Genomic DNA, 12,342 nt, shown 5'->3' with positions numbered 1-12,342 from the left:
TGAGTTAGGTCTCCACAACTGGAGTCGCTAGTTCACTCTACAGCTCTTCAATAGGAAACTAGTCTAAAAGAGAGAGTCCATACACTATAATGAAAAGCCAATTTCACGTCACAAAAATCTTGAATTAACCTAGTTCAGGTAGTATTGCTCAAATCTCAGTGCAAACAAGAATGCAGCAGCAGAAATAATAATGTTTTATTTGGGGATACATCAATAAATTTTAGCTCATTCTGGAAATCTGAAAATAAAAATAGAAAGTGCTGTGTTTGGATTAAATTGTTGCATATCATCAATCTCAAATTAATGTAAAGATAATCCTAAATTTAGTTTAGTTAGGTGATTTAAAATATCTCAGAACTTCCCAGAACTTTCAATATGCATGTCATCAGCTGGAAGCAGCAAGTCTAACCTCTGTTTGAAATTTCTGACAGTCAGGAGTCAGTCACTAGATTCACTAATCAAAATTAAACATAATAATAAAGTGCTGAGGAATACTCAGCATGTTTAACAGCATCTATACACAAATAAACTAAATTAACATTGTTCAGAACTGGAGTTCTATAGTAATGAAGAACAATTAACTTTGTTCCCTCTCCACAGACGCTGCCACACCTGCACAATATTTTTAGAATTTTCTAATTTTCAGCCTAAGATGCTCATTGGGAGGGGAGAGTGGCCAGAAAACATTATGGAATGATTGACTAGCAATTTGCAGGATGGTAGTTCTAGACATGAAGATCACTGGATTTCACATAAACACTCTAAACTGATACAACATCGGAGTGAGAAACTCTTACGGAATGTGACTCTTACGGAAAAATGTTTATATTTTAGATTTAAGTGCTCAATGCAACTTTTCCACTCTTCAGTGAAATTTGTTTGTACTGTTGTTTGTTCGGACTGTTTTTGCAATTCAGGAAATGTAATAAGAAATGATATTGTAAAAGTGAAATCAGTTGAAATAAAAGTCCACTATGCTCCAATGTATAATACTACACTTTATATTGTTCTGAACATAAAACATACAACATACGAATAAGGAGCAAGAATAGTCCACTTGCCCCTTCGAGCCTGCACAGCTATTCAGTAAGATCATGGTCATCTGATTTCAACTTCAACTCTACATTCCTACATGCCCCGATAAGATTTCATTGCCTTGGCAAACAAGAACCTATCTACCTCTGCCTTAAAGATAATTAAACATTTTGTAACCATTGCCTTTTGAGAAAGGATTTTCAAAGAATTACAACCCTCAGAGAGAAAAAATCTTCATCTATTTTAAATAGGTGACCTCCATCTTTTAATCTATGACCACTAGTTCTAGATTCTCCCACAAGAGGAAACATCCTTTTTACATCCATCCCTCAGTCTCACTTAACTCCAGACTATATGGTAAAACAAGGACTGCAGATGCTGGAAACCAGAGTCTAGATTAGAGTGGTGCTGGAAAAGCACAGCAGGTCAGGCAGCATCCGAGGAGCAGGAAAATCGACGTACCTGATGAAGGGCTTTTTGCCAAAACGTCTATTTTCCTGCTCCTCAGATGCTGCCTGACCTGCTGTGCTTTTCTAGCACCACTCTAATCCAGACTATATGGGCTAACCTCGTCTAGCCTGTTCTCATGATGCAATGTGCTCATTTCAGGTATAGTCGAGTAAACCAGCTCTGAACTGCTTCCAACATATTAATATTGTTTCATTAGTACAGCAACCCTTACAGTACACAATCCTCCAGATGCGATTTCACAAATGCCCTGTATAACTGAAGCATAACATCCTTAGTTTTATGTTCAATTCTACTAGTAATAAAAGGATAGCATCCCATTAAGTATGCACCTCAAAACTCCATGATTACATGCTGTACTTGCATACTAATTTCTTTTAATTTATGTACTAGATTAAATTAAATTTCCTACAGTGTGGAAACAGGCCCTTCGGCCCAACCAGTCCACACCGACCTTCCGAAGAGCAACCCAAGCAGACCCATTCCCCCCTGACTAATGCACCTAACACTACGGGCAATTTAGGATAGCCAATTCACCTAACTTGCACATCTTTGGACTGTGGGAAGAAACTGAAGCACCCGGAGGAAACCCACGCAGACACGGGGAGAATGTGCAAACTCCACACAGACAGTTGCCCAAGGCGGGAATTGAACCCAGGTCCCTGGCGTTGTGAGGCAGCAGTGCTAACCACTGAGTCACTGTGCCGCCCCTAAATCCCTCTGCACTTGGAATTCTTCAAATGCTCTTTGAGTAATACCGTTTTTTATATTTCTTGCAAAAGTGACCTTTATATTTCACTTTATATGCCACATTTGTGTCTACTCACTCAACCTATCTGTACCATCTACAAGCTATATTGATATCGTCTGCAAATTCAGCTACTGTGCTTTTGCTCCCTTGATCTAAGACACTCTTGTAAAACGCGAAAAGTGGAGGCCCAGCACAGATCCCTGCAGAACGTCACTTGTCACATTCTGCCAATTAGAAAAAGACCTATTTATGGATACTCTCTGGTTTCTGCCAACCAAACTTCTATCCATGCTAACATATTGCCTCCTTATACTATGTGCTTTTACAATAACCTTTGACGTGGCATCATATCAAGTGCTTTCTGGAACATACAGTACAGTACGTTCCTGGCCGCCCTCTATCCACAGTACATTTACCCTTTCAATGTACTGCAATAATTTAGTTAAACACAATTTCCATTTCAAAAAAACCATGTTTACTCTTACTGATTATCATGAATGTTCGAAGTACCCAGCTATTATCTCTTTAATGAAAATTCTAGCACCGTCCCCATGAATCTTAGCAGGACTTATACACTTAATGGTAAGGTCCTAGGGAATGTTGCTGAACAAAGAGACCTTGGAGTGCAGGTTCATAGCTCCTTGAAAGTGGATACCTCCATCATTATGCTTAGTAATCTTATAATCACGAGGTAGACAGGTAGATAGGATAGTGAAGAAAGCGTTTGGCATGCTTTCCTTTATCGGTCAGAGTATTGAGTACAGGAGTTCATGTTGCAGCTGTACAGGTCATTGGTTAGGCCACTGTTGGAATATTGTGTGCAATTCTGGTCTCCTTCCTATCGGAAAGATGTTGTGAAACTTGAAAGGATCCAGAAAAGATTTACAAGGATGTTGCCAGGATTGGAGGATTTGAGCTATAGGAAGAGGTTTAACAGGCTGGGGCTGTTTTTCCTGGAGCGTCGGAGGCTGAGGGGGTGACCTGATAGAGATTTACAAAATTATGAGGGGCATGGATAGGGTAAATAGGCAAAGTCTTTTCCCTGGGGTTGGCGAGTCTAGAACTAGAGGGCATAGGTTTAGGGTGAGAGGGGAAAGATATAAAAGAGACCTGGGGCAACTTTTTCACACAGAGAGTGCTACGTTTTTTCCCTGGAGTGTCGGAGGCTGAGGGGTGACCTTATAGAGATTTACAAAATTATGAGGGACATGGATAGGGTAAATAGGCAAAGTCTTTTCCCTGGGGTGGGGGAGTCCAGAACTAGAGGGCATTGGCTTAGGGTGAGAGGGGAAAGATATAAAAGAGACCTAAGAGGCAACTTTTTCACACAGAGAGTGGTAAGTGTATGGAATGAGCTGCCAGAGGAAGTGATGGAGGCTGGTACAATTGCAACATTTAAGAGGTATTTGGATGGGTATATGAATAGGAAGGGTTTCGAGGGATATGGGTCGGGTGCTGGCAGGTGGGACTAGATTGGGTTGGGATATCTGGTCGGCATGGATGGATTGGACCGAAGGGTGTGTTTCCATGCTGTACATCTCTAAGACTCTATGACTCTATGACAGATATCAAGCTAATTGTGCCACAGGTTCCTGCTTATGCCCCTTGAATACAGGGGTTATATTTCCTTGCCAGTCTGAAATAAACTTTCTGAATTCAAGGGAATTTTTGAAAATTAACACCAACATTACTTCATTAGCCATCTCTTTAAAGATCCTATAATAATGTCCAAATGGGCCTAGAGATTTGGCAGTACATACCTCCATCATTATGCTTAGTAATCTTATAATCACGAGGGAATCAGTACTAAGTTCTTCTCTCACTCCCCTCTTCTGATTTACAGCGAGTAAAGAAATGATATTTTTATCCCCATAATGAGACATATTTAACAACACTATACCTACATCTTTACCTAGCTTCCTATTCCTTTTGACTATCATTTACACCTCAATATTCAGACCTAGTCCTTAGTCATTATGGAGATATGGCTGCAGGATGGTATGAGATTATATTTATTCACTTCAATATCTGCAATTGATTATTTTACTTTGTTTTAAATGCCATGTGCATTCAAAGACAGACTTTTAATCTGTTTTTAATGTTATGTTTGCAACATCAAGGCTAGATTGTTGATGTTTTCCTAGGTTTGTTTCTTTCTACCTGCCATTCGTTGGCCTTCATTTCATAAATTACTACTTTATTTTCTTAGCTTGTCACTACTCTTTGTTATGCCACTCTTTCCGTATCTGATCCTTTGTTCCCACTATTTAGTCTAAAATCTCCTTTACTTTCCCAGTTACAGAGTTTGCAAGAACACTTGTCGTAGGATATTCAGGTGTAGACCATCTCACCACACAGCCTCCATTTTCCCCACTATGGAAAACAGTAGCCCATGAACCAGAACCCATATTTCCCACAACAGTTTCTCAGCAATGTGTTCATCGCTCTAATTTTACATGATTCCTGAAGAAGGGCTTATGCCCGAAACGTCGATTCTCCTGTTCCCTGGATGCTGCCTGACCTGCTGCGCTTTTCCAGCAACACATTTTCAGCTCTGATCTCCAGCATCTGCAGACCTCACTTTCTCCCCAATATGCAAGTGTTTCAGGTAATAATTTGAAGACTATAACCTTTGAAGTTCTGCTTTCTAATTTAGTGCCTAGCTCCTCATATTGTCTATGCAGAACCTTTTCCCAGTTTTACCTATATTATTGATAACTACATGGACCATGACCACTGCATCATGCACCTTTCATGGCAAGCTCCTTTCCAGCCCTGAGTAGATGTACTGGTACCAGGCAGGTAATTCATCTGGATTCTCAATCTTTGCTTCAGAATGGTATTGGTTCCCCTCATCATATTATTGGCTACTACTATTACAATCCTTGTTGCTCCATGCACTTGCATGGCTTTCTCTAGCACAATGTTATGGTCATCCAACATGCAGCCTCAACTCTCATCTAAACAGGCTGAAAGGACCTCAATCTTCTGGATGTAGGTTTGCTTGCTGAGCTAGAAGGTTCGTTTTCAGATGTTTTGTCACCATAGTAGGTTACATCATCAGTGAGCCTCTGGATGAAACACCAGTGGCATGGCCTGCTTTCTATTTGTGTGTTTAGGTTTCCTTGGGTTGGTGATGTCATTAACTGTAGTGACATTATTTTCTGTGGTGATGCCATTTCCAGTTATTTTTCTCAGGGGGTGATAAATGGGATCCAAGTCAGTGTGTTTGTTGATAGAATACCAGTAGGAATGCCATGCTTCTAGGAATTCTCGTGCATGTCCCTGTTTAGCTTGTCCTAGGATGGAAGTGTTGTCCCAGTCGAAGTGGTGTCCTTCCTCATCTGTACATAAGGATACTAGTGAGAGTAGGTCATGTCTTTTTGTGGCTAGTTGATGTTCATGTATCCTGATGGCTAGTTTTCTGCCTAATTTTCCAATGTAGTGTTTGTTACAGTTCTTGCACGGTATTTTGTAAATTAAAACTTAAGAAGTGAAAAAAACCTAACCACATAAGGTAAGGTCTTTGTAAGATTATTGTAAAAGCACATAGTGTAAGGGGATAACATATTAACATGGATAGATAAACAGAGCAAGCACCATTTCAATCAGCAGTCTCAAAATAAAACTCAAAATTCTAGTTATTGTCTCAGAGGCACATCTATTGGCAAAAATTGTTAAAATCAAATAATTACAGTGCAGGAGAAGGCCATTCAGCCATTGTGTATGCACCAGCTCTCCAAATGGGCATTTCATTTAGTGCCATATTTCTGCCATCTCCCTCTAATTCTGCACATTTTTTCCTTTCAAAAAAAAGATTAATTCCTTTTTGAATTCTTCAGTTAAAATCGTTCTCCACCATACTTTCAGGCAGAGCATCCCAGACCCTAACCATTCAATACACTAAAAACATCTTCTTTTTCCTCACATCACTTTTGTTTCTTTCTCCAATTACTTCAAATCTAAGGACTAGTTTCCAAAAGCTTCTTACAGCCACAAATCTTTATTGACACATTTTATGTCAAGGAAGTGAAGTTAGCTGTCAGAACGCATTATAAATACAGTTTTATTGAAACCAACTTACAAACTGGTTTAATTTAATTCCTACAATAACCAACAACGCAATGAAAGTGTAATGACATTTTTAATTCAGAATTGAGTGTAAAATATAAATCAAATTTATAAACAAATTATACACATACTCCAATTGTTTCAATGTTGCAGTATGATATTCAAAATGTGAAATTACAAGTTAATGTGATATTTCCTGCATTTTGATTCTAATGTACACAATGTCAAATCAATTCAGCCTGGAAATGTATACTTGACAAGCTACAGTCTTTTCATGCATGTGTCCAAATGCTTTCTCTTAGTTAGTCTAATGAGAATGGCAGATGTTATATTCATTACACTGTTATACTTTCACAAGCCCTTGAAACTCCTCAACTGCAAAAAGATCTGAAACGCAAAGAGGGCAGTGACTGCACATAAAACGACAGCCTTCTCGAGAGGGACACTACAATGTCAAACCTCAAGAATGACCACGAACTAAACAGAAGACAAGTACTGATAGTGAGATACAGAAAGGCATAGAGAGACAATGAAATACTACAGCACATTTACACAGCCCCTTTCATAACCTCAGGAAGTCTTTTGAGTTTTTCAAAGTTTTCACTGTGGTGAAGCAAGAAATTAATCCAAAAAATACAGCATCACACATGGTAAAATAATAATTATTGATTTAAGGAGACAAAGGAACTGGAGTAATAGTAAATTTATTAAGAAACCACTGAACAAAGGTTGGACGCCTAGATTTATTCAGTGCATAAATTATAGTAAAATGGCAACTACTTGCATGTGGAAATATTATTTGTACAATTTTGAATGTGCCTTTTGATTATGGCCAATTTATTAGCTTCACAATGTCTGCATTTCTTCAATAACTGAGGTACGCAGGTTCAGAAGCAGTGCCAATGCGCCACGTTGTTGTTGGCTCAACACTCCTTTTAAATTTGATGACATTGATAGTTAAAGGCAACACTGACTGAACTGGCCAATTAACCAATCAGTGGCTAAAGAAGACTTGAACATGATTTTGATCAAAAATCTTTTAAAAATGAAACCCTCTCCTTGGTCAAGCAATAAGTCAGACTAAGAAAGTTTCTTGAATTATATTGTCAATATTTCAATTAGGGACTCAGCAAGATGTCCTAGAGGCAGAGTTAAAATTGTTTAATGTCAACATTCCTTTATTGTATTCTAACTTGGTGACTTTGCTAAGTGCTTCATGCAGTAACACGCAAGAAACTGAAATGATGATTGTGTTTTATTCTGTTTTCTTTTAATAATCTGGTTGGTAAAAAGGCTAGTCCTCCATGGAATAATTTGTTTCCTCATGAGCTTTTAACTGCTTGTGCTATGCTTTTCAAGTCATGCTTGGTCATAAAAGCACCCAAGGTATATACAACAACAACAACAGACTGACATCAGATAATCCTTCTGACTTTTTATAAGCAGCTAGATAATGAGTCCCCAATATAAACCATTCTGCTTATCACGATTTTTGAGTCGCTCACAGTCTATGCAATGTTTGAAGACATGAAGCCCTATTTTTACCTGGGGAATCTCCTTATGATGTACATCAGATTAGTATCATATTGGATTAACTGTTTTCTGACAAATACGTAAAATAAATCTTGTGCTGTTTGAAAGATATAATTCCAATTTTTACATTCTAAATAATTCCTTCTACAACATATGGTAATCAACAATGATCAAATTTCACTCGTAACTGCATTGAAGCAAAATATCAAAATCAAAATATATCTTCAAATACTCTATCTTCCAACACACTGTTCAGCCAAAAAGACAAGTTCAAGACTTCTTGGAGGCATCCGTGATCAAAGCACTGGCACATGATTGACCACGTCATCATTCGATCCAGAGACCAAAAATATGTCCTCATTACCAATACCATTACCTCATTACCAGTATAGGTGACTGCTGGACAGAGTACCAGCTCATCCACTCCTCAATATCCATTAAATGCCACTAGAAGCAGCTGAAGACAAAGGAACAGTTCAGAAAAAAGCTCAACATTGACTAGCTTCAACAGCCAAACACTCTAGAGAATCTTCAACAATGTCTTCATCCAAAATCGCCAAATATTTTAATAGAATAGAGGAATTCTGAAAAGAGCTGAAGACAGTCGTTATCTCATGTTGTGAACAAATCACTGACTACAAAACCAGGGAACACCAACACTGGTTCAATGTAAATGACCACATCAACAAGAAGGGGCAAGCTCTCCATGCCTGGAAAACAACAACACCAGCAAGATTAAGCAGAGAACTTATCAAACAGCAAAGGCAGGGATGCAAAGAAAAATAAGGGAAATCGAGAACCAAATGGTGGGCTGAGAAACTGCAACTCTTTGCTGATAAGAATGACATCTAGAGTTTCTTCAATGCCACCAAGGCAATATACGGACCCAACCCTTTTGGCCTCAAACCAGTGCATAGTAAGGACAGAACTCTCTTGATAGGCAGAGGAAATATCATCCTCCGATGAAGAGAACATCCCAAAGAACTCCTAAACCACGATACAATTGTCAACAAGGATGTATTTGAGGTCAACCTCCAAATCCCCACTAAAGATGATCTTGGACTGCCACCTAGTGTGGCAAAGGTTGAAGCAACCATTAGACATATAGAGTCATAGAGATATACAGCATGGAAACAGACCCTTCGGTCCAACCTGTCCATGTGAAGACTGAAAAAGACATAGGAATAGATGAGATCCGAGCAAAGATTTCAAACTTGGAGCAGCAGAGCTTACTTCATCAATTGTTTCTGAAAATCTGGGGCAAAGAAGAAATTCCTGCCAACTTCAGAACTGATGCTATCTCCACTGTCTTCAAGAAAGGAGACAAAGTGAACTTTGGAAACTACTCAGAAATCTCCCCTCCATGCATATCCTGTGCACAGACTCAACCCAGTTCTATAATAACCCTCCTATTAGTCTACTCGCAATCACCAGTTGGAAGAGATCATTGATAGTGCTATTAAGTAGCACTTGCAATTAAATAACTGCTTACTGGCACTCAGTTTAGGTTCTGACCTCATATAGTCTTTATCCAAAAGTGGACAAAACAATTGAATTGTAAAGATGAGGTGACATTGATTAACATCAATGCAGCATTTGACCAAGTATGGCATGAAGGACCTCTATTAAAATTAGAGTCATAGGAATCAGAGGAATGGTCTCCACTGCTTGGAATCATACCTAACACAAGGAAAATTGTTGCGACTGTTGAAAATTAAATCATCTGTACTCCAGGATATCTTTACAGGAGTTCCTCAGGCTAGTGTCCTAGGCTCCATCATAAGGTCGGAAGTGTAGATGTTTACTGACAACTACGCAAAGTTCAACATCCTATACACCTCAGATACTAACGCAGTATCCATATGCATAAAGACTTGGGCAGCATCCAGGCTTGAGCTGATAAATGGCAAATAATACCTGTGTCTCATAAATAATAAGCATCAGCCATCTCCAAGAAGAGAGAATGTAATCATTAGTCTCTGACATTCAAATGAGACTACAATGAACATCCTAGGATAGACCAGAAGCTAAAGTAGCCAGCTGTATAAATATTGTTCCAACCGGAATAAGTTCAGAGGCAAGGAAATCTGTGACAGATAAACCCACCACATATTGCTCCAATGCCTGTCCACTACCTACAAAGTGCAAGTTAAGAGTACAATGGAATGTTTTCCACTTGAATACAGTTACAATACACTCAAGAAGCTTGACACCGTCCAGGACAAAATAGACCAAATGGACAACATATCCATCTCATTTACATTCACTTCCTTCTTCACCGGTGCACAGTTGTAGCAGTATGTACCATCTACAAGATACACTGTAGCAACTCACTGATGTTCCTGTGATGGAAGCTTCCAAACCTATAATTGCTATTAGCTAGAAAGACAAGAGCAGGAGGTGCATGAAAATACCATCACCTGTGTGTTCCACTCCAAATCACACATGTTCCTAAACTATACTATTGTTCTTTTACTGTCATTTCATGAAAATCCTGGAAGTCCTAGATCCTGAAAATCTGAACAGCACCATGGGTGTTTCTACACCTCAAGAACTACAGCAGTTCAAAAGGACAGCTCACCACCAACTTCTCTAGGGGCTAAGAGGTGACCTTATTGAGATTTATAAAATCATGAGGGGCATGGATAGGGTAAATTGAACAAGGTCTTTTCCCTTGGGTAGAGAAGCCCAGAACTAGAGGGCACAAGTTTAAGCTGAGAGGGGAAAGATTTGAAAGAGACCTAAGGGGCAACTCTTTCAGGCAGAGGGTGGTGTGTGTGTGAAATGAGCTGCCAGAGAAAATGGTGCAGACTGCTACAATTTCAACATTTAAAAGGCATCTGGATGGGTATATGATTAGTAAAGGTTTAGATGAATATGGGCCAAGTGTTGGCAAAAGGGACTAGATTAATTTAGGACATCTGGTCAGAATAGACAAGTTGGATCAAAGGGTCTGTTTCCATGCTGTACATCTCTACGACTCTAATTAGGGATGGGAATAAATGCTATTTTGTAATGTCCTTGTCCCACTTATGATTAAAAGAAAAATTAAAAGCTGTCTGTGTTTCTTCTGCCACATTACGCAAAAGGTATTAACAGCCACCTAACCTACAGTAAAAAGGAAAGGAATGGCAATTTTTGCAGGTTACTTCCCATTTATGTTTCTGAACAAGTAACAGACATCTTTACAGGTTCTGGAGCCAACTCTGGAAGAAACAGCAAATAGACCTTCCATTGTTCATTTTAATGACTAAGCTACATGTTTAAAAGTTACCATCAAATGTAGTACTGACATTCATGATTCATGCTATAAACATACCAACTCTTCAAGAGACGCTGAAGAGTGTACTGCTTTGAAAAAACTAAATTTCGTGCAAAGCTATTTTAACACAGCATTTTCTTCCATGCTATCAAAGACTGGACTTTCACTGAAATGGTATGTGAAAATAAACATTCATTTTGTATGCTGTGCGGCTTTTGGGAAATATTTTCCAACTGCCATCCGTGGTATAATTCTGAAACTGGGGATCAGCTGCCTGTTACAGACAATACTCAGATTTCACTTCTTTGATCACTGTGCAACTTTCACAAAAATATTGAAAATAGGTTGGATTCTTACCTTTCACACCACCAAAACCTCCAAATGTGAAGTTACATGCTGTACGTTGAAAATTGTGTTCGTACATTAGTTTCAGCTGATACTGGTTTCCATGTTCTACAGTACCCATAGTCCCTGTAACCGAAACAAATTACAATAGGAGGCAAAAAGAAGGCTCTATGTAACCATTGGCCCTTGCACATGCTAAAAAACGGATTCAAGTCAAATTATAGCAGCCCACACCAGCAATCTCAACATACTAAGGAGTTACTTCCACTCTTTCTACCAATGTAGCAATTGGGTCATCATTTGACTAACAATAATTTTGTGATCATATCATGAATTGAGGTATTGGGTCGATGTGCTTCTTCTCATAAGTTCTTGCAATGCACACTAATCCCCAATTTGCAAAAGGCAAACTTCATCACACTCAGTTTAAATTAACTCAGAATATTATTATAGCCTGGTTTTACCTTTCCTGACTTTTCTTTTCTTCTGTGTTGCCTCAACACACAGTTTCTCAAAATGGGATAAGTTCAATGTTCCTCATTTGCCACTGGCCTGGTCCAAGGATTTCATGGTTAATCTGACTATGCATCTTCTTAGCATGGAACTCTATTATTATTCCTTTACAATAAGTCCTTGAAAACATGTAAATGATCCTCCGAGAAAGCTTCTGCCCTCCTTCAGCCAAGATAGCCCGTTGACTACTCTCAGCACATACCGCATGATTTCATCTAATCTGCAACAGTGAAATATTGCATTGCCATCTGCTCATTCTGATAACAGTGTGTAGACATACCTACAGAGGCCTATGTCACACACACCTAAAGATGCAAGAGGAAAATTATTGCACACCTTCATCTTACTTTTGATTTTCTGGTCA

The 12,342-nt window shown here is 38.9% G+C and overlaps 1 protein-coding gene across 10 annotated transcripts in view; it reads right to left on the bottom strand.

The window, feature by feature from the left end:
- The window catches only part of bbs9 (Bardet-Biedl syndrome 9), a 533,593-nt gene that overhangs the window by 493,717 nt on the left and 27,534 nt on the right, over positions 1–12,342 (bottom strand). For all 10 annotated transcript variants that reach the window (XM_043688767.2, XM_043688773.2, XM_043688770.2 and 7 more), the window contains exon 5: positions 11,478–11,591. In XM_043688767.2, the coding sequence (XP_043544702.2) occupies positions 11,478–11,591 (114 nt within the window). The remainder of the gene's footprint in view (positions 1–11,477; positions 11,592–12,342) is intronic.

Source organism: Chiloscyllium plagiosum, unplaced genomic scaffold (assembly GCF_037043375.1).
Source record: "Chiloscyllium plagiosum isolate Xiang-an unplaced genomic scaffold, Cpla_swu_hap1 HiC_scaffold_4, whole genome shotgun sequence".
NCBI classification, from domain to species: Eukaryota; Metazoa; Chordata; class Chondrichthyes; order Orectolobiformes; family Hemiscylliidae; genus Chiloscyllium; species Chiloscyllium plagiosum.
This window is presented reverse-complemented; position numbering and strand designations above follow the sequence as displayed.